The sequence below is a fragment of the Cyprinus carpio genome, unplaced genomic scaffold, assembly GCF_018340385.1.
Source record: "Cyprinus carpio isolate SPL01 unplaced genomic scaffold, ASM1834038v1 S000006624, whole genome shotgun sequence".
NCBI classification, from domain to species: domain Eukaryota; kingdom Metazoa; phylum Chordata; class Actinopteri; order Cypriniformes; family Cyprinidae; genus Cyprinus; species Cyprinus carpio.
Genome location: NW_024879256.1, coordinates 414,858 through 439,003, shown reverse-complemented (window position 1 = coordinate 439,003; position 24,146 = coordinate 414,858). Strand labels below are relative to the sequence as shown.

The window sequence follows — 24,146 nt, the reverse complement described above, 5'->3', positions numbered from 1 at the left end:
ATAAATCAACCCAGAAATCAATTCCTGACACAGCAGCGTCTGGTTCTTATCCGCTCCAGGAGGAAACCTTATACGACCCTTGAACTTGGAGGAAGCATGAACAAGTAGACCAGATATATCCAGTTTATTCTCCATCAGCAGGAAAATCACAGAAATGATCAACATGCAAGACTCAATTCACACACCCTCGCCACAGACCGTTCATTGAAAATAAAGATTTGCACACAGACAAGCAAGTCAGTCACCAATGATCCAGAAACGGTGAAATCGATCGGTTTCACGCTCACATACGCACTCACACACACTTACATATAGACATCAAAGTACTCGATAGAAAAAGTCTCTGTGCATTAGTACAGTTTGTTCCACATTATCTGCATGTGGGTATGAGGATGTTTAAAACTTGGGCTGGTTTCTGTTTTTTAGTATCTCTTCATCCAAAAATCAGTTCTTCACATTTTACAAGGTCTCCCTAAGACCACGTGCATCTCTTGTGCTTTAAAAATCTCTGTAGCTCGTCGACTGAGGACTTTCTAACTGTGCCTTTGTTATTGCAGATAAATGGGGTTCTCTTATCTCTACACCAGTCATACACCAACACAATAGTATTTCTATAATATAAATCAATATATAACATACATAGAGAATAGTCTTGTATCTTGAAGTCCACAGTTGGTCAAAGGGATGAATCGGAGGTTAAAGTTCACAATACACACGTTCTTCCTGAAGAACACCACATCCGGTGCTGAGATTCAAGAAGCAACCTCTCACGTCCAAAAATATGACCATCTACGAACATTTCTTTATGGCACAAACTTCCTGAACAATTTAATAGTGTTTTTTTTTTTTACTTTTTATCATACATACAAACAATACACATACTTGCAAATATTTCAAGCAATAAAATCTTATAAAGGAATGGTGAAAAAGAAGTATTTTAAGGTTGTAGTCGGTCCCGTTCGTGATCCCAAACGCCACTGAAATCCTTTGGTATATCCTCCTGCTAAACATATCAAACTGCACTCCAAATGTAACGGTTTAAAAGAAATTCAACTCCTAACGCAATGAAAAACTAAAGAAAAGCAGCCCACCTGAATCCATGCGTCTCTCTCTCTCTCTCTATTACCTGGCACCACAATATGCATAAAATCCCTGTTCTGTCATTCTTGGCAAAAGCTTTTTCTGTCAATTGCTGGTCAGTGGACAGCACACGGTTAAGAGGTGATGTAAAAGGAACATGCACATCCAAGATGGCCGTCTTCCACGAGAAAGTGCAACTGTCCTTCTGCTAGTCAGACCCATTCCTCCAGAGTAGAGACGGATAGGAGCGAAAGCAAAGCGATCACTATCAACACAAGTCAAGCAAACCAACACTTTTCTGATAAATGTTTCTAAGAGACTGAAATTAAGAGATGAATAAATGTTCCTAATGTATTTATCTTACACATCTGAACAGTTTTTTCCCGTTAAAATCATCACCACCGCAAGTTCTCAGCCTGTTTGTCCGCAACAAGCTTGTGCATGAAGTAGTGTAGCTGAATTCATTTGTGTGTGTGTGTGTGTGCATGTGTGTATATAATGAGGAAGATGATGGACAGAGGAGCAGTGGCGCCACCCGCTGGCTCAGTCAGCGTAATGCATGATGGACTCCACGTAGTTCCCAGGGAAGAGGCCCGTGGTGCCGCTCATCACGCCCTCGAACCAGCCGTCATCGTTCTTCTTGATGACGTAAATGATTGCCCCCTCCTGGAAGGACAGCTCGTCTTCTTTGTCTCGTGTGTAGTCGTAAATAGCCACCACTGATGGGAAAATGAAGAAAAACACAAAGTCTGGTCATGTATTTATTGTAATTAAGTGTTACAGCACTGTAAATACTGTATATAGCACAATATATCCACAGTACATTGGTTATAGGCCAATATTAGGGACATTTTTCATTTAGCTTCCTAGTGAATATGTAATTATGTATGCCACTGATAAATTTAGTATCAGAGCTTTTTTACACTGCGCTTATTTTTTATCGCCATTCTAAACACTGCTTTAAAATCCTGGGTAAAGGACTGTTCACACAAGTAATTTAGAATCGGGGTTAGCACCACTTGTGCCCAGGTTCATGAAATCCTACTCTGGAGCAGCATTAGCATCGCTTTTTTTTTTTTTTTTTTTTTTTTTGGAACATTTTTGTGTTCTGTTTTCATTACCATATAACATAAAGAAATGTTGCCTTTAAAGCTATTTTGCTTAAGTAGTATTTGTTTTTTATATGTCTATAAAGTTTGTATTAATTTTTATTTCAGTTTTATTTTAGAACATCAAGAAATGTTGCCTTGACAGCTAGGCTAGCTGAAATACAAACTTTTTAATATTTAAGTTTATTTCAAGTTTTTATTTTAAGAAATGTTTTTTTTTAGTGTCAGTTTTAGTCAACTATAACAACCCTAATGTATAAATCTAATTTTTAAAAACACTAATAATGTAATAACTCTTTCTCTTTTTTCACATTTTTTCATACTGTACATTATAATGTTGTGATGCCTAAATTTATTTTAAATTTTTTAAATTTAAAACAACGTTGTATTTTTATGTAGTTTATATATATAAATTATTTACTTATTCAAATCGATATTCTATATGACTGATTTGAATTATTAGTGTTTAGTTTATGTAGTTTTTATTTTTATTAAATTTTTATTACATTTCTATAATATTTATCGGTTATTATTGGCCACAATATAAAAATAATTATCACCATTGGATAAATTAAATTTAAGTTTAAAACCCTATAATTCTTTTATAGATGGCCATTCCACTAAATAAGAAAAAAAATCATGCAAGTGGCATAATTATGATACAAAAAGTCAAAATTATGAGATACTACTGAGATGACTTTTTGTCATAATTTCAATTTTGTTAAAATCATCAGATAAAAAGTAATTATTGTAAAAAAATCATTAAAACAAATTTAAACATGTCTAATCAAGTTTTTATTTTATAATCTCACAAATTTTGACTGTCAATTTTAACTTTTTTTTATAATTAAGACTTTTGTCACAATTATGATTTATCAAAGCTTGATTTTCTTTTTCTTATGTAGCAAAAATGGGCATCCATAGATTTTCAGTAAAATGTATTCACTGTAAAAAATCTTCAAGATTATACATTGTTTTTGTCATTTGAGCTAAACAAGTAACTGATAACATTGCTATTATTGATCAATAATTATGTTTAATCATTGCTGATTTGATATACATTATTGAAATGCAATAGTGAGCAACAGTGTTGGAGATATGGATCTTTCTCCATTCAAATCAGTAGGAGCTACACATGCATGGCTTGTTACCTACAATGAAAACAGCTGCTTTGCTAGATGCCCAAACAAGTGTTTTCTGTGCACTGGGAGAAACGGCCAGAAATAACTGCTAAAAACAGAAACGTACCTTTCTCCAGGTAATTTCGAGGGGCCCATGGCGGGTCTTCTTCAGCGTAGGGGTCACTGTACTCCACCACCGCTGACTCTTCCTCTTCATCACCCTCCTCATCCTCATAGTCCTCTGGAGGAGGCGGGGGCGGGGTTGCTTCCTCGAACTCCACCTCTTCTGCAGGAGGCGGCGGTGGAGGAGCGTCTGAGACTAAAGGGAGGAACAAACAATCTCAGATATAAGCTATTTCTGGGGGAACTGAGGAACTTCTGTTTGCTGATGTGAGATAAATGACTCATGCTGGATGGGGAAGTGAAGGAGGAAAATGTGGAGTTTTAAATTTAGAAAGGGTAGAATAACCACTGACCTCAAACCAGCAGTATTAAGCAATTTTTTTGAAAAGGGATCTTCACTAAGGTCATGTTCAAAGCTAGTGTTTTTTCCACCACATTAATAAATTAAGACTTTTAACTCTTTCACTCTGAATTAAATGTTATGAGATGAAACACACAAATGATTAGGCTGACTCTTATGTGCCAGTTCCATAGAATTACTCAAAAAGTTATCAGTAACTGAACCTTAAGTCATTACTTTGAGTCATGTCTGATTTGAAATGAACCAAGAAGTGGTTTATATACAGAACATAGGCTGTTAAACAGCAACAGCTAAACAAAACAATGGCTTTTTTTACATTTTCTGAAAATTATCCAGCATGTATGTGGCCTAACCACATGCGACATGGCACCACACAAAAAAGGTATCTTTTTCCATATTAATCAGTGTTGTCCTAACCAGCCGTGTCAGGGGATTCTATTTTTGTAACGGTTTTTATTTCTGCAACGCTGCGGCTGGGAACAAGAACATACAAACTTTATGTCCAATGACAATCACAATTGCTGATTATGTGCTTTGTATAATCTTAAAAGGCTTTAATTAGATTTTTAACATAAATGTGCGTGGCTTAACCATAATGAAAGCAACAATGGATAATTGAGTTCAAATCTTGGGAAACAACAACGTTCTAACTGTAACCTTTGTGTGAACAAGTAAGTGTATTCCAAGACAAAGTCACTTGAGTATGTAAAGTGAACAGATTTTTATTTTCAGAAATTTGATCATGTTCTCATTTCATTGAGAGTACAAGCCTGCTCACACGCTCTTCTGATTGGCTGTGATCTGTGATTGATTTTGTTGCATCTTGTAACCATGTCAAGTCTGGAGTGGATAAACAAACGACTTTTGGCTGGAATCTTATCTCACTGCATCTGGTTAGGACACACTGTTGGAAACTCCCAGCATGCATTAACACTATGTTTTAGTGGGTTACTAATGGATCCAATCAGATGTGAAAAAACATGCAAAAAGTCTGAAATACAATGAGACATTTCAATATATAAACACAAACATGCATGTTTAAATAGCATGCAAAACCTGTTAAACATTAAAACATTCATTAATCCACCACATACACATTTGCATGGATGCCCATTTCTGTCATGAAAAGGTAATGTGACTTTAACAATCCAGCGTTTTTTCTTGTAATTCCACATTTTCATCTCACAATTATGAATTTTACATTTCACAATTTGTTTCAACCATGAAATTAATACAAAAGGTAATTGCGACTTTTCAAATCACAATTTTCTTGCAGTTGTGAATTTATATATCACCATTTGGAGTGTTTTACACTTAGAATTGCAATAGGAAAAGTTTTCACAAAAAGTTTCACAATTTTCATCCTATGGCTGAATCAAATCAGAATTCAGAAAAAAGGACCAAATTGTAAGACACAAACTCAGAATTGAGAGAAAAATATGTCAGATTTGTGAATTAAAATTCTATTCTATTCTGCAGCAGAAACGGGCTTCCATACATTCGAGATTATTTTCCCAAACCAATAACTTACTGGTCTCCTGAACCCGAGCCACAAAGCCCATGAGCGGTAGCTGGGGGGTGATCTGGAGAATAGAGGGGGGTGGAGGGGCCATAGGGGCTACCCACCCCAACAACAGCGGCAAATTTAGTTCAAAGAGGAAAAAAAGATAAGGAAATGAGCAAACAAAAATAAATTGAGTGTGGGTGAAACAAAAGGAAAGAAAAGAGAGGAAGTTGACAAGAAAACCAAAAAGGAGATGGTAAGTTAAAAAAGAGAGAGCAATCAGATCAAGCCAGTAAGACTGAACCCACTACTGTTGTCAAAAGTACAGACTGAATTAAAAAAAAAAAAAAAAAAAAAAAAAAAAATGCGCTTCTGTGCGAGTACTTGGTAAAGAGCGTGAGGCAATGATCACTGTAGCTAATACTCGAAACTAAACTAAACTAAAAAAGAACTAAACTGTAGCGAATCACAGTCACATTTGTTGAGCACCCGAACACAACCGCCAATCAGCAGCATTTAAGAATCCGCTCATCAGTGCTCAAATCCTAGCAGGAAATGGTCATTTTTAAAATTTCAGTACCAACTGGTATTAAAGTCAGTACTTTTGACAACACTAGATGGATTTTAATAACAAACAAGCTCCTTATCTAGTTGTTGTATTTATTTTCTACCATTATATGGACACTTGAGCATGTCTAGTGTGTCTACCTTGGTTTTGGTTGTAGTGTGGCCCTCCATTGAGCTGGTTTTGGATCATGTTTGGATTTGTGTTCTGAGGCATGTTGTTGGGCTGTCCAGTAACTGATGACGGCCGGCGATAGGGCAGGGAACCTCCCACTGAGGGCGTGGTGTGCCGTGTCATTGGTCGGTTCATACTGTAAAAGTGAGGACCGTTGCCTGGGAGACAAAGAGAAAATTAATTAATTAAAACCAATTCTGTCTGTTCTTTTTTGACACACAGTACAGAATACACAATAGGCAGACCACAATACATAAAACAATATATGAAATGAACTGAAAACACAAGCTCTGACCAAACCCCCACTCTCTGCTACCTTCCTTCCCAAGCAGCATCCTAACTGAAATTAAACCTCATAATTAACTGATGTGGATCACACCACACAGACAGCAGGTCTGCAAAAGTAGCATTCATGATAAATAGATGAGACACAACTAATGCTCACAGTTAAAGGGATAGTTCACCAAAAAATGAAAACTGTGTCATGAATTACTCACCCTCATGTTGTTCCAAACCTATATAACCTTTGTTTATTTTCGGAACACAAAGATATTTTTGATGAAATCCGAGAGCTTTCTGACCCTCCATAGACAGCAAAGCAACTGATACATTCAAGGCCCAGAAAGGTAGTAAGGACATTGTTAAAATAGTCCATGTGACATCAGTGGTTCAACTGTAATTTTATGAAGCTGCATGAATACTTTTTGTATGCAAAAGAAAACAATGGTGTAGAACGATGTAGAATGTTGATTTCTCTTAGTTATCGTATGTATATTTGGGTTCAAATAAATAAGGTTGGGCAAAAATTGCAAGTCATTCTCTCTGTCGAAATCTTCAGACATGTTCACAAAAACTTTTATGTACAGTGTGCGTCTTCCTCCAAGGCACAGTGCATCCAGGTTCTTCTTGTAGCTTCATAAAATTAAGGTTGAACCACTGATGTCACATGGACTATTTTAACAATGTCCTTACACTACCTTTCTGGGCCTTGAACATGGTTGCTGTCCTAGAACTCAACATAAACCCTGACATAAAAATTATGCTTTTAAATACTATCTAGGTAGACAGCTCACTAGTTTTGGGACAGAGCTATAAAGAAAAACATGACCCTCAAACCAATCAGTCCATGTAAATATGTTGGCCCATAAAAAATTCCTCACTTAAATTTGTTATGAAGCATCTCATCATAAAAAGAAAGACCCCAAAGTAATCCCTAAGAAGCACAAACAGAAAGTAGAGATGGACCAAATGATGTGATGGAGACCAACGCCACAGGGAATGTAATCCAACCAAGAACTGGAGCACGGATGCACAGCGAGCCAAGACAAACCAAGCCCATGCAGGTGAAGCCTGGGTGAGGTGGAGGAGGGATGAATCCTGGGAAATGTCGAGTCAATCACGTATGATCTCGTGCAGGATGTCACTTAAAGATGGACGAGTGTGGAGATGGACTTGAGGAGGGGGTGAGGGGACTCACCTTGAGCGGGGGTGCTAGTTGCAGCAGGAGGGTTGGTGTTGGTGCAAACGGGGAGGTTGGGGGGCAGCTGTGGAGGTGGTGGAATTTCAGGAGGGCCCTCTGCTGGCAGAGCAGGGGTCGGGGCAGGGGCGGGGGGCACTGGCTCTGGGGTGGGAGGTGGCGGAGGTACGGGAGGTGCAGGAATAGCAACGCTCGGAGGGGGTTTGGGAGGGTTGGGAGGGGCAGGTGCTGTACCTGCAGCCCCGCGCACCATACAGAGACAGGAAGCCCAGGGGAGAAGAGAACAAGAGTGACAGAACACAGGAAAGAAAGGTCAAAAGGAGAAAAAGGTCCACAGGGAGTAGGGATAGGTGCAGCGAGTAAAAAGAGAAGAAATAAAGAGGCAGTGAACAGAAAGAGAAGTTATCATCGCTAAAAGTGGGACAAGAGATAGCTTTCAATAAAGTAAAAACAATACTTCCTTCAGAACCTTGGACAGTTCTCAGATTCGTTTACTAAAGCTGCGTTCACGCCATGTCATAATTACCATAATTTCCGAGATGACAACACATGACATTCTACTCATAGCTGAATAATGTGTTTCTATGGCAACACTATCAACAACAAAGCCCTCACATGCTCCAGAACTCGTAATTACAACTTGTTAACTCAGAATGTCCTGAGAGCTACAACTTGGACCAGTGACCGCTGTACCACCTGACCGCCGTTGGTTAATTTAGGTGCTAACTCAGAGTCCGACATGAAAACTTTGAGTAAAATGTCTTGTGTTGTCATCTCAGAATTACGGCAATTACAACATGGCATGAAGGCAGCATAATAGTTACAGGAATCTCACCGGGAAATGCGGTGGGCGGGGCAGGGGTTGGCACGGCGATGGGCACGCCCACGCTTCCACTCCCACTGTTCTCTCTGCTGCTACTGCGACTGCTGGGATGACTGCCGCCGCTGCTGCCACTGCTGACACACACAAAACACATTGTGCAAAATAAGGTCAATCGGCATTTTCCGGTTTTACATCCATGACTTGATGCATTTCTGAGTCAAACAGGATAGGGAACTAGGTGGAAAAAAAATGTAGGTGGGACTTCATTTTTGTCCTCAAATGCAGATGTACCAGAATGAAGCCAGACTGAATATTAGGGCTAAAAAACAGTTTGGTTTACATTATTCAATAGACCATTAACAGAAAAGAATAGTCATTTTAAAGGAAGAATGTTATTACATTTTTTTAAAGAATGAATAATTCACAATAGAGTGTGCATTAACAAGGTAACTAGCTGTAAAATAACCTCACATTCAGCCTTTCACAATTCATTTTGTCCCTTACCAAAAAAAAAAAAAAAAAATTTTAGAACATTGTCAAAATTTCATTGACCAGGCCAATTAAGGAATCAATACTTGGGTATTTTCAGATTATCGTCTGATAACTACAGATGAAATAATTTAATCAGCCTGGTTTATATTTGGCCAAATCCATAATACCAAGAGATGACTAAAGGTACTAAAGGCATTTTCAGATTAACTAGTGCTGGAATGATTAAATGGCCATGAAGGATAACCTCATATTCGACCATTTTCAGATCAGTTAATAATAATAATGGCAGACTGATTTAAAAGCCTGGTCAATATTCTGACAATATGTGGCCATTATCAGATTATCAGCTAATACCAAGCATAAGAAGTACTTCCAGATTAGATCAGATGACATTCATGCCCACTTAGCCAAATAACAGAAATAATTCCATCTCTTATCAGTTATAAATCTAACAGCCTTGTCAATACATAATGTACATTCTGTATTTAAAGCTTTTTATGAGAATTTAATTTAAACAATTTTGCTTGGTTAACCATTAGTCAAACTACTGAGTTTTCTAAATGTCCCAATCACTCCCACTTGATGATCAACTTCAGTCCAATTCCTGATTAACTGGAGTAAATTTACACTACTTTTCAAAAGTTTAGGGTCGAAAACAGCTAAAAAAAAAACGTTCTGTTGCTTAATATTTCTTTGGAATCTGTGATACCCTTTTCAGCATTCTTTGATAAAGTTCAACACCAAGGGTTGAAACTAAAATCTTTTATAACATTTTGAATGTTTTTCAACAGTAGTGTATTAATGTGAAGAGGTCAGATGCAAAAGACTCTAAGTGCCGTCTGAAATATTTTTCTAAAATGAGCATTTTTCTCAGGCTCCTATGTTTATGTTTAGTTATTTTTCTTTAATGGCAACAAAAATAACCTGTTCATTGCTACTAAAGTGAAATTACTGAACCAACACACAGGAGCCTGAGAAAAATTCTCTATTTAGAAAAATATTTCAGACGGCACTTAGAGTCTTTTGCATCTGAACTCTTCATGTATAGAATCAACAAAGAAAGATCTTTTCATACACATTTCAAATGGTCATGAACCGAAGAATTGTGGGAGAGAATCTGAGAAGAGGAAGAAGAGGAAGTGTTCTTTAAGAATGTGATTATGTGCTCTCTGTTTGTCCCCTGAGTCTCTCAAAATCAGAGCGCTGAGAATGCAAACAGCAAAGAGATGAAGAGATACGGGTAAGAAAGACTGAAATAGAAAAAGACGGTGAGTGAAAGAGCAGGAAAGAGCTCTTCTTTAAGTAGGCTATGGCTTGTCTGAACCCAAAAAAAGATCCAAGCAAAAGAGATAGAAAGCAAAGGAGAAGAAAAGAGAAAGTTAGTGAGTGACTGTTACTTTGGCCGAGAGTCACACTGCGACAGACACCAAACAAAGACAGCTTAAAAACAGAACAACAGCGACAGGAAGGACAGACAGGAAAGGAAAAGAGGATGTGGGAAAGAGTGAGAAAGTGTTAGGGACCTTTTTTTCCTTTTCAAAGTTCATTATTTTAAGCCTGTCCAGGGGATAATGCTGCGTGTGTGGAGTAAGTGTGTGTGTGTGTGTGTGTGTGTGAGAGTACCTGTAAGTACGGGTCCTCTGATTAACGGATGCAGTTCTAGCTGGGCTCTGTAGGGGTGGTGCTGTGTTTCGTGTTGGACTCTGCACATAGTCGTTAGGGATGACAGGTGGACGCACAGGCTCGAGCGTCCGGTAAGGGGAGTGCCGCCTGCCGAGGGGGGCGGGGTTCACATTTTAATATCCACTAAGTGGTGGAGTCAAACATCATTGATGACAGACCCCAATAATTACATACTGGGAGATCTTGCGTCACATCTTGTGTAAAAATCCATTGAGAACATCACAATAGTACCGTAAAGCAAACCCTCATGAGTCATATCTAATTTATAGTTATTTGTAGATCTGCATAGCAATTACGGTGGGCAGTATAACCAAAATAGATGAAATTATGGGTCATTTAATGTCTGGATCTAGAAATAATATCAATATATTTTAACAGTGTATGACAATACAGTTATTTTTATTTTCAATTCAACAAAAATAGTAATAGATTTAAATAATAAATAGTCACCTGACAATGCCTTAAGATAATTTTACAAATGAAAAATACTTAATTAGAAATAGACCAAAAATTTGTTTGACTAATACTTTACACTTTTCTACTTTTCAGTTTTAATAAATGTCACACCACTGTGCATTCAACAGGAAAATAACAGTGTTTGTTCATTCTCAAGTGAGAAATGTGTAGCATTTTATCTAAAAAATGTTACACAAAGAAAAAAATATTATTATTTAAACATTGCTATTTGTTATTGATAACATTTTCTAAATGCAATTTTCTATTGTATAGTTAATAAAAAAAAACATTTTTACTATTATTAAGATTATATAAAATTGCTGTATACATTAAATTTAAAAAGCAGAAATTAATAAGATACTTATTATATATAAAAATATCTGTACTGTATTGGTCATATAAAAAGCAATACTGGTTAATCTTCAGCTTCATCTAATTGGATTTTCTCTTTTTTTATATAGATGGATGCAAACCAAAAGATACAATTATAACAAATATGTGTTTGATCAAAATTCAGTTTTTTGTAAACAAAATAAGAAATAGTTATTTTAGTTTAGTTTAGTTTAGTTTATTTATTTTTATTTATATTATAAACTTCTACATTTTGGTGAGTAAAGCCACATTCACCAAATGTTGTTAAATAACTGATATACATACACCTGTGTAAGCACACAACAGTGTATAATAATGACATAATGTAGCTCAGTCTAAAATAGAAATTGTTTAGCAAATGTAAACAAATGTTAACTGTACTTGGTTACAATCTTAACTTGTTTGGGACAAATCCCACTCTGCATTTTTACATTACTGCATGTTTCTTCACTGCTCTCATGGGTAAATAATGTAACTTTATGTAGTATATTTACCACAGTACAGGAACACTCTACCAGCGATGCATTCTTACTGTCGTATAGTATTTATTGTCATACTGCCCTTGCCTAGCAGGAATCTGTCATGTGTCGTTTAGATATTTAAAGGAGCCTGTTGTGTTGTATTGCAGAAGGTTGTCTGAACTGCTTGTGGTTGGCCGCTGTGTTGCCATGGTGACAGTGAGGGGTTGGGGCCGTGGACATGGGTATGAGCGGGAAGAACACAGTTGAGGTTTAACAACATCAGCTGCAAAAACTCAATGACATAAAATAATAACAACACATCGCAAACACAACATGATAGTTTGCTCTCCACAGTGACCTGCAGTGGCAGAAAAAGGCACAAAGACTGAAACACACAGATCCAGTGTGATTAAGTGTGTCTGTACCTGAACAGAGAACAAGCCAAAACTGTTAAGTACAATACACACAGTCATAGATGTGTGCAAGCGTGGCTGTCAGGAATAGAGATTAGATAAGAGATGGAGAGAAGCGACAGAGAGAATTTTCTTTTCAACCACCAGATCAACACATGTGCACAATAATATCTCACAATTTAAAGGGGTCATTTCATGCATTTGTATTATATTATTTCACTCCTGGATGTCCATTTAGAATGCAAGTTAAGCTTTCTGAACTGAAATATGATGCAAAAGCAATTTAGATCAGGCCAAAATGTTCTGAGACCTGAAGCCTGAAATGCACGTCTTTTTGTTTTCGTTTGATTCAGTAGTCAATATGGACTTCATGCACAAGAAAACATTTTCAGTTATGTGTGATATTTATAGTTATAGTCATGATTAACTTATTTGGTTAGAGAAAGTGGAGGTCTAATGCTATTTCATGCATTCCAAGTTATTTACACTGTTAAAGAGTTGGATTCTCATGCTAAATATGGCAAAAATTTCAAAAAAATTATTTGGACGTATGACGGAGTATTTCTGTGCCAAAAATTAGATTTGCCACACTCCTTTGTAAGTTTAAAAAAAAAAAAATTCCAAGTTTTTTTTCCAACAACATCGTCTGCAGCGCTACACAGGACTTGCTCTAGAAGAAGGTCTCCAAAGAAGTGTGATTTTGGTTGTGAGGGAAAGATAACCTTACTCAGCTTCCCAAAGAACCCAGCATTACGTGAACAGTGGATGCAGTTTGTTTTTCCGGGGCAGCAAAGGGGTTTCGTAAGTGTGTTTGTTTGTTCCCGTCATTTTGGTGATGAATGTTTTTCGGTGATGAATGTTTTTATAAACAAAGCCGAGTTCGACACTGGATTTGCACATTGTTTGATACTGAAAGATGGAGTGGGCTCAGCGATAAAAGATCATGGTCATGATTCGGAACCAGAGGCGGTAAGTAAAAACTGCAACAAATTTCTCTGTTTTGTAGGCAATCAGTGTGCAAGTGCTCATGACTCTTTACCTCCGCCCACAGCACGTCTCCAGGAGCACAGCTGTTTTCATTGAGGATTGTAAAGGTGTATCTTTCTTTTAGAAATATGATAAAACTAAAGACACCCTAAAAATATGCATGGATATTCGTTTTACAAGTGTTTAGGGACAATAATGTCCATTGTCAGTGAAATCATATTGCATCACGTCTGTTTAGGACACTGTGTTCATATCAACAAGTGATCTTTGTGGAATGTGCCATAACAGGGTTTTTCCTACATTGAAAATTTTTTGGCGGCCGCGCCAAAAACGATTTTTTTTGTCCCGCCAAAGCCTTATTTGATCTGTAATTGGGTTTTTGTGAGTGAAGCAGGCTACAGACGGAGTGACGGAGAGAACGAGCACAGCGCCCCACCCCCGCGCGCGCACTCTCCGTCTTCAGTTCTGTCTTTGCTCTCTCCCTCGCGTCAAAATCAACTGATCCTAAAGGTCGGAAGACCGAATCCATGTTTCACGTGGTGCATTCGGAGAATATTTTTGCTAAAATTACCGCTGGGTGTGAATTGCAGTCAAAAAAAGTCGCCTTATCTTCTCTTACAACTTGTGACAAGCATTCCGCACATGCAGCTGACATAACTTTAAATAAACGCAAAAAAATCTATCCAGTTAAGAAGTGTTGTGTGTGTGTGTGTGTGTGTGTGTGTGTGTGTGTGTGTGTGTGTGTGTGTGTGTGTGTGTGTGTTGACCAAATCTTTCGCGATGTCCTAACCAGGATCCCCACACAACACGTCCGCTAAAGTCCGATTCGCGACCAAATGACTCCTTTGAGCCGATTCATTATAATGAATGGTTAAAGCAGTCGGTCTGCCCGTCAGTGTCGATGTATAACAAATCATTACTTCTTAGAAGAACATACACATCTGAAATGAGAAAGTAAGTGTGCTTACCCCCATTTAGCAAGAGTGGTTAGTAAAATTTAGCCTTAATAATCCACAGTATGTATAGGCCTATGACAATGTGTAGTAAATTACCTATAAAATCATTTAATTTAAAGTTAGACTGGAGTGAGATGAAACTAGATCAAAGCACAAAGCAAGCTGTTGCTAGCTAGCTGCTAATTGTATTAAATTTTATATGGTAAAAAATTACACTATTACACCTTTTAACGCTATGTTTTAATGCTACTTTTTAATTGATATGATTATACTAAAATAATTATCAGGTCTATCAAAAAAGGGTTTTATCTTTCAAAACTATGGAAAAAAATCACAGCTTTTTTTGCAAAGAGGGCAAGAAAGGATGACAGCGAGAGTGACAGGTAATATCTGTGTCTGATAATTGCATAATTTGTAAATAGATAAATTGTGATACCTTTGACATTTCAAATATACTTTGGTATCGATGATGTTTACATGTAAAATAAGTTGTAATCGCTTTATTTTACTATCTAGCATGAAAGTGATAGTTTTATTCATGAATAAATAGGATAAGAAAAAAAATCACAAACTGTTTCTTTGTATTTATTTTAAATTTAACATTTATTGTCAATATTGGGCTTGCGGATCATGTGGGTATAGGGTACTCTTTGCTGTGTGTGGATGACCATCTAAGTAAACCAACACCTATCACGATATTTCACCAAAGAAATAAAAACCATAAGTATTGAGTTCTGAAAGTTACAGAATGTTTTCATAGTACAATGAGCTCTATTAATCTAGGAAAGATCAAGGAAAGTTTTATTCATCATGATATGACCCCTTTTAAAAACCACCTCTGTTCTTTCTATAAAAATCAAAACCTCCCAAACATTCTGTACAGAAAAACAGTTTGACAAACATAAGCTTTTTTTATTTAATATTAATGTACCGCAGTGAGTTTTACCTCCAGTCCAGATGGCAGTCTGACAGAATATTTTAATTAAACTACATCTGTACACAGCTATGAAGTTTAGGTCTTGAAAAAAATATATGTTACTGGCATTTCCTAACAAATTATTACTTTCATAAACGCCATCAAGACTAAAGTTAAAAATCAGAGCCTGTGCAAATGTGCACTAACTTACCCCAGGGTTCCTTTGCCCGGGCCGGGAGGGCTGGGTGGTTTCTGGGTAGGGGCGGCTGTGCGTGGAGTTGTACCCGCTTTCATATTCTGGGCGTTGACCTGAAGGGCAAGTGTCAAATATCATTATTCTGAGTCAGAACAAATGTAAAGTCACTGACATTGGACCGCATAAAAAAACACGCATCAACAAAAAACCCGACTGAATCCTTACCTTAAACCTTAGTAACCACTACACTCAGAAATGAAGGCAATAAGAAAGGTGAGGAGAGAAAAGATGCAAACCGTTAGTGTGCAAACACACAAAGAGCAGCTAGTTAGGTAGGCAGAGTCTATATGATCCAAAGCAAAATACATTCATATAAATTAGTAATGCACAGTATTTGGCAATATTACCATTATTAAAAGATGCAAAGTATTTTGTGTTTATGTTGTGCAGACTGATATAGCAGCAATGTTAAATCAAACTTTTTAAGTCATTTAAAACAGGACAAAAGTTATTCACAGGCAGCCATGATTAATTTAACAAGGCAACGTGTACAATAAATGAAATAAAGTGAGTAGCATTGAGCTGGACATGTGATCTTAACATGGCTGCCCCCAAATCAGAAAGAAAAAAAAATTACTTATTTTATATGAATTTACTTAATTTTGCATTTTACAAAAACATATATTTTTAATAAATACTAACTCCTTTATGTAACACATAAAATTATAGCTCTTGAAGATATTTGAAGCAAATAATATCAGGACTTTGTTTGTTATTTATTTAAGTTTTTTTGTACACCAAACTATTTTAGTATACCTCTCCCCAACAATTTTTTTTTTTTTTTTTTTTTTTTTTTTTTTTTACAGCAAATCAGTATTGAAATACGCAAGCCTCTAAAGGTGTGGTCAAACCTACTGTTTTCTGCTAAATTTTCATGGTCAAAACAGTCATTTGGGAATTTCATGTGATGGAGAAAAACTTTCCCATGCAGGTTTAGTATTGGTTGGTCACACAAATTTGTTGACCATCAGAAAACTGCTTGGTTTGAACGTGACTTCTGTGTGAGCTCTACATCATACATCATTACACTATTGACAATGGACCTTTTTTGTCCACGAAATGTTGCTAACGTGATCACACCTTAAGTAATACTATTTTAATACCAATTTATAATTACACCCTATTCAGTGCTCTTACAAATGTAAGAAGTAAACTACACAAACACAAACACACAGACTGGCTTCAACCCTACCTTTACGCCATGGCCCAAGTCATCCAGCATACTGTAGTCAATGGGCTTGCGGATGTAGCGTACAGGCCTCTCAGGATTGGCTGGTGCAATGATCTTATGTGTGCGGGAAGTGTTCTTATTGGTGGTGAGGATGCCAATTTCTCGCCTGGCCACCTTCTCTTTATGGATGTCCACCGTCTGTGGAGGAATGATGACATGTGATCCGATGTAGGCAGAAATGTACACAGAAACACATCAAAATACAGGTCTGAAAGTCAAGACGAGCCTAAAGTAGGACATGAATCGTGCAAGCAGTCTGTAGAAGAGAATTCAACCATAAAATATAAAATCTAATTTCATTAATATAAAAGTAGCGCTATGTGTCAAAGTAAAGTACTCAAGGTTATTGATTTGAGTTAACGTTTTACTTTAAGTATGAACAATATTAATAGTGATGCTTGCCTTAGAAATTTAAGTGAAAGAAGCAAAATTGCAATGTACAACGTATCCACATTATTAGATATTTGTTATAGCAGTAAAAAGCACCTGTGAGATGTGATTGATGGACGACTCCATGCGGCGTAGCTGAGACGCTTGTATATCCAGCATCTGAAGCACATTGTTGGCGAGAGTGTTGATCAGATACGCTACGCTGGCCAAAGACTGAGTAGTGTAGCTTTTGGTTTCTTCTAGAGCTCTGTGCTTATCTGGAGACTAGACGGAGGGAGAAGGAAAAGGAGAGAGAGTGTGTGTTAATCTCAGCACAGAAGGATGAATAGAGGTGAAAGAGAACATGATATTAACTCGTGGCCTAATTTCTGTTCCCTCATTTACACTCCCCTTTAGGAGTGTGCGATACGCATCATCTACTATAATATTATTGTTTTAACAGTGTGTGAGCTGACATTTTTGAGTATGCCTTGAGAATGCATGCTTGCATTTGGTTATGTAACCTATTAGAACGCCCCCAAAATTCAAACTATGTAGACGAAAAAGCCCAGCTTCTGTCTTTATCTATATAATATGATATAGTTAAGCAATATCACATGCAAGAGTGCTGTTTTCCCAATATCAGCTTCATTGCAAACGTGACTGATTTTATCCAACAGCTGAATATTGAATAAACTTAAAGGAATAGTTCACCCAAATTTGATCTGATGTTGATCCAAACCTATATGAGTTTTTCTCTTATGTTGAACACAAAAGAAGATATTCTGAAGAATGCTGGTAATTAAACAGTTGATGGTCCCCATTGACTTCCATAGTTTTTCCTTCCTTACTATGGAATTCAATGGGGACCAACAAAAAATCTTTAAAACATCTTTTGTCTTCAACATAAGAAAGAGACTTATACAGGTTTGAAAGGACATGAGAGTGAGTAAATGACATTTTTTTATAAACTTTTGGGTAGGGCTGGACAATAATTCAATATCAATATGTATCGCAATATGATTTTGTTCAATAACGGTCATATGATTTTTAAACATTTCCGATATTTTGATATACATTACCAGTGTTTCGCATACATTGATTTATTTGTAGTATTTGACTTCGTTGAATAAGCATGAGCACTGCAGGTTTCAAAATCAAAACGTGGCGCGGGTGTTTTATATGAATGTATCTCTGAAGGGAACAGAAATTTGTCTTCAGAAAAGTTTCGAATCCATTTTTATTTTATCTGATAAAGTAGCGTTCACTAGCGGAGCTGCTTTGATTACAGCCATTACTGGGGAAACTGCTGTTTCTGCCGCTCTTAAAGCGCCTCCTGCAAAAATAAAACCATCTCCAACAACCATTTTTTTTTTCTTTGTCCTGGCTGAAGCACATTTGTTTCAATCTATAAGAATAATCAGCCTACACTACCAGTCAAAAGTCTTTTAACAGTAAGATTTTTTTTTTTTTAAAGAAATCTCTTCTGCTCACCAAGCCTGTATTTATTTGATCCAAAGTACAGAAAAAAAACAGTAAAATTTTGAAATATTTTTACTATTTAAAATAACTGCTTTCTATTTGAATAGATTTTAAAATGTAATTTATTCCTGTGATATCAAAGCTGAATTTTCAGCATCATTACTCCAGTCTTCAGTGTCACATGATCCTTCAGAAATCATTCTAATATTCTGATTTGCGGATTATCAATATTTAAAACAGTTGAGTACATTTTTCCTGGGATTCTTTGATGAAAGATACACTATTATACACTATACACATTATACACTATACATTCAAAAGCTTGGAGTCAGTATCATTTTTGTTTGGGGGGAAGGTTATAGAAATTAATACTTTTATTTAGCAAGGATGCTTTAAATTGATCAAAAGTTATGATAAAGACATTTATAAATGTTACAAAAGATTTCTATTTCAGATAAATGTTGTTCTTTTGAACTTTCTATTTATCAAAGAAACCTGAAAAAAGTCTGCGCTATTTTCAACTTAATAATAAATGTTTCTTGAGCAGCAAATCAGAATATCAGAAGGATTTCAGAAGGATCATGTGACTGGTGTAATGATGCTAAAAATTGAGCTTTGAAATCACAGGAATAAATTACATTTTAAAATATTTCCAAATAGAAAAGTTATTTTGCATAGTAAAAATATTTCAAAATGTTACTGTTTTTGATGTATTTTGGATCAAATAAATGCAGGCTAAAAAACAATAAAAAAATTACTTAAAAAACAACAAAAAACTTACATACAAAAAATTTTTTGACTGGTCTGTTAGCCTATTGTTTGAGTTAAAGATATTAATAATTAATAAGGTGAGTCTGAGTCTGAGATGTTTATTTGACAGTGATTTCACATTTCTTGTTTGTATGAAGGCTAAATACAAATAAAAGGTGAACATTACTTTATTTGTCCTGTTTTTTGTTTTTTTCAAAAAAATTAAATCGTTTTATAGGAAGAGGTTTCATAGACTTGGCAAACTGATTTCTCATAGGTTTGCAGGTACAGAGTACAGACTTATGTTGTGGGTGCTCTTGGCAGTTTTTATGAGGGATTTTTTTTTTTTTTTTAATAATGTTCATATTGAAATAAGAATTATATCATATCGAACGAAATTAAGAAATATTTTGTGATATAAATTTTGGCCATATCGCCCAGCCCTATTTTTGGGTGAAATATTGTTTAATATTAGGTGATATAGATTTTACACACAATATTGTCTTTCATCAATGAAAACAGTTTCAAAATAAGCCAGAGAAGAACTGTTGCATGTCTCCGAAGTCCGAACGAATCTGTTTTTTTTTTTAATTAAACTAGTGAGTCAATGATTCAATGACCAATTCATAAATGCTTAATTTTGTTCCTGAATGAATGAATCAGTCATTTGAACAAATCTGTTAAATAAACGACTAAATGACTCGCTTAAGACAGTGACTTGCCATCACTTACTTCAGGTTTTAGTTACATGCTTAAAGAACTAGGCCTATTTCATTCAAAAAATAAATAAAAAAATAAACAATTCAATATTCACTGAAAAAACTGCCAAGGCACCAACACAAAAATACACTCAAAAAAAAAAATTATTATATATATATGTGTGTATGTATATATATATATATATATATATATATATATATATATATATATATATATATATATATATAATATATATATATATACACACACACACACACACATTCCAGAAAATTTTGATATTTCTTTTTTTTGTCAATATCACACAACCATACTCCCCTTCATGATTAATTTCCAATACATGTACAAGCAAAACAGACACTGCAGCAACCAATCAGAGCAAAGCACTGGAACGGGAAAAACGCCTCGAGTCACTGGCTGCCTACAACCATCATTCATTCCCTTCCGGTGTATCCATGGTGATGCTGTCAAATATATGGGAAGGCCCAGTGATGAACGGAACAGTGAGTGAGGATAGTGGGGGAGGAGGGTAGTGTGTGAGAGAAACACACCTGATAGCATTCAAAACACATGAAAAGCCAAAGAAAATTCATATCAAAACCAACTAAAACAGTAATTCCCCAAAACATCAGCTGGCTGAGTTAACATACTGACCATTAATTATTAGTTCACCCATAGGTCAACCTCATGTTGCTCCAATTATTTTGTTTCTTCAGTGAAATACAAAAGGAGACATCTGAATGTCTGAGCTGCTCTTTTCCATTTAACAACAGTATATGATGATTTATTCGGCCAGAGCCAAGTTTCAAAAAAACATCTTAAATGTGTTCCACTTGGTTTGTACGCTATATTTCAAGTCTTCAACTGCCATACTACAGCTTCATGTAAGCACTGGCCTCAAAATGGCTGTTGCTTATGTAAGGGATAATGTACACCCAGCTGGTTGTTCTCGCAGAATAAACCCCAACAGGGGGGTCTTGATCAGCCTGAAGGGGTTTATTCTGCGAGAACAACCGGCTGGATGTACATTATCCTGCTTATTACACGGCTACTTGCCACATAAGTAAATAATTCGACGTGAAATATTGATTTGAGTTTAAATATTTGAACGCAAAGCTTCCATGAACTAAACAGACATTTAAGGGAAACGGTGCAGTCAAACCACGTATTACACAACATTTCACCACAAAATAATTAAGGCAATAAAATAATTAAGACGAAAATGTTTTAAAACCTTACCAGTATGTTAGTTCTCTTAAAATCCATTGCAGCGTACAAAACAATCGAAGCAAAATGGCAGCAGCTGGGTTTGTATGAAACGAGAGCGAGTCCGCGATACCAGGATGACATAATTAAACAATTGTACACCATTTTGAATTGAGTTTTAATATTTTATTAGCTTAACAAACGGAAAGCTTCCACCAAGAACAAAAATAGTTCAAGCAAGAGTACAGCGCAGACTGCTGTTACCCGGATGAGCCTGTGTTATCCAGGGATAACATACCTCGGAATGACCAATCAGAATCAAGTATTCCACAGAGCAGTGTAATAAATACTGATAATAAATAATGACACACACTTACACACTAATAATAAATATGCAGTACCTCTTCAATCTAATTTACAGTCATGATTTTAGATGTAATGTGACTGATTACAATGCAAAACATGCAAGAACCAAGGGTGCTTTGGAGTCAATAATAATAGTATGTACCTTTCATCACAGATATGACATTATAATTGACTCCAAAGCACCCTTGGTTCTTCTTGGTTAAATCTAATTCCAAGAAGAACCAAGCAAAAGAGATTTGTGAGCTCCAGCTCAGATTTTCAGGGAATAACAGTTTACTTTTTTTTTCTTTGTGCAAAACTGCCATACAGCTTTCGAAGACTTGGAATTCTCACAAGCCCTAGTTCTACTTTCATGATAGTTTTATCTACTCCATTTTCAAAATATGGATATTATTTAGCCATTTGGTGTGTTACTGAAGAAAGACAATCATGCAGGGTTTGAATGTCAAGATGAGGTGATAAACTATAGGAGAACAGTCATTGCACTGTCAGCTCGAGATAAAAACCTTCTTTTGTCATTGACACTTTGAGGAAAACATCAGACCCCATTTTATTCAAAACACCAGAAATCCAAAACACTTCTATCTATGACACGTGCAAAATAATGCGACAATAAGGCTATCTATTAACATGGCCTTCCCAAAACAAACAACAAATGTGTTCAGGCTTATTTAATCAAAAAAACATCATGACATTCACTAACATATCTGTATGCAATATGCATGAACTGAGGAAGAGGAAAATATTGGGTTACATGCTAAACTAAAACCAGACCACATGCTAGCAAAGACTCATATCAACCCGAGCTACAAGCTGCCATGGAAAGAAATCCAAGCCCGGTCACATGAAGCTATTACGGTATTTCTGAACCTGCTATAACAAAGCCATAAAGTGAGGAAAATACTATGATCGCTCACAACCAGCAGACTTTATTTACAGATAACATAACAAAACTCTCTGTGTGCTCTGCATGATTCATGAGGGCCTGAATCAGGTACAATATGAACTGAGACCCCCGAGTCAAATCACAAAGCAAACCCTTTATCATCATCTACAAAACTGAGATCTCACACTCAAAAACTAAAACCCCGATTATTGTTGCATCAACAACAGGCCGCAAAACCCAACAAAAACACAAAATATATCATCAACGCATCACCACGACTCAAAAGTACTGGAATCAGCATCCACAGAGAACAAACTCATATCCAGTGACATCCAGTCACTGATCTGCCGGGGCCCATGTGACACACTCTACATTCTCTGAACAATAAAAGCAAAAAATTTCAATATCTTTAATCACTAAACATGATGCATGACAAACACTAAACAGAAGTGCAGATCCTTACACACCCACTTCTGTGGATCCCCCAGGAATGCTGAAAATAACATGAATTTAGTCATTCATTTTTTTCGTTCCAGAAGCACTTCACAGATTCCAGAGTGAATCATCAAACTCATGTTAGCAGGGGGAAAAACTGCATTTATCATAGCTCTTGAATAGTAGCTGTGGTATTTGTGTAATACCATAGTAAGCAAGCACTGCTTTACATGGCCAAAACAAAACATAACCAAAAAAAAAAACAAATTTACTACAACAAAAATACCATACATAAAATAAAATAAAATCAAACACAAAATAAAATAAATCAAACAAAAATAAAATCTCGCGATTTCGAAAACGCAAATGATTAAACGCGATGGCACCAAAAATACTAAAACAGAAAACTATCACTTATACACGTATTCCCTCTAGACCATAAACTAATACAAACAACACCCTAATAATATCAAACTAGTAGAAACACTAACATTAATAGATAACTACACTACAAAGCAGATTTATCAAATAATAACAGTCCCCATAAGCCCCCAGCATTTAGCAGCGGAGCTAACTTCAAAAACACTGCGCTGCTTTGATTAAAAGATCTTCACAAACACTATTACTCATTAACACACCACTTTAAATCATAGCACTCTGTTTTAATTAAGCATATAAAACGAATAAATTCTTACTTGATTTAAAAAAAACAAAAATAAACAGTCTTTTGATGTGATAATATTGAGGTTTACATTGGTTTCGCTTCGGCTAGCGCGTTAGCCTAACGTTACTAGCTCAGCGTTTGAGGCTCCATTTATGTACAAAACCACTGAAAATATGCAACAGACCAATTATAAAGTGTGTTAAGTGTTGAATTAGTGCAATAGAAACTAGTATGAATTACAAGCAATAATAATATGCCGTGAATTAAATCCGCTCGACGGCATTGTCACTCGACAACACAAGCAGTCGGATCATTTATCTCCCGTGTCATTTCTCATCTTGTATCTGGCCGTGTCTCGGAATTTTTTGGGTTTTGTAATGTCACCTGAATGTAGTTGCTCTCGCAGTACTCGGCGACTCTCTCTAGGTTGGCGTAGCTGTCCAGCAGAGCTCCTCGACCAGCAGGAATCTCCTCTTCCAACAGCATCTGCAGCTCCGCCATCTTCACATCTTACTGATGCATGCGGGAGGAAAACACCACCATCACACTCCCCTCTGCCTCACTGATGCACGCAAGAGGAAAACACCACCACATTACCCCCCTCTCTCTCTGTTTCACATTCACAATTCTCTTTCCTCCTCCCCAATATGTTTCTACTTGTCACTCTTTCTGTATCTCTGTAATGCTCTATTCAACAGAATGGTTTCATTA

The 24,146-nt window shown here is 36.3% G+C and overlaps 1 protein-coding gene across 21 annotated transcripts; it reads right to left on the bottom strand.

Moving 5' to 3' along the window:
• Positions 1-109: 109 nt before the first annotated feature.
• On the bottom strand, positions 110-24,109 carry LOC109089015 (abl interactor 2-like). Of its 21 annotated transcripts, none has more exons than XM_042754963.1 (12): positions 23,820-24,103; positions 17,047-17,214; positions 16,522-16,698; positions 15,495-15,512; positions 15,285-15,382; positions 10,453-10,599; positions 8,350-8,468; positions 7,515-7,748; positions 6,007-6,195; positions 5,326-5,412; positions 3,438-3,629; positions 110-1,799 (listed from the first exon to the last, which is right to left on the bottom strand). In XM_042754963.1, the coding sequence occupies exons 1-12, from the start codon at positions 23,934-23,936 to the stop codon at positions 1,624-1,626; spliced, it is 1,722 nt and encodes a 573-aa protein (XP_042610897.1). In that variant the 5' UTR covers positions 23,937-24,103; the 3' UTR covers positions 110-1,623. The 21 variants fall into 21 exon arrangements, with proteins under 21 accessions (XP_042610897.1, XP_042610896.1, XP_042610900.1 ...); XM_042754962.1 differs by having other exon boundaries at positions 8,350-8,471; positions 23,820-24,099; XM_042754966.1 differs by lacking the exon at positions 5,326-5,412 and having other exon boundaries at positions 8,350-8,471; positions 23,820-24,108.
• Between the last annotated feature and the right edge of the window lie 37 nt (positions 24,110-24,146).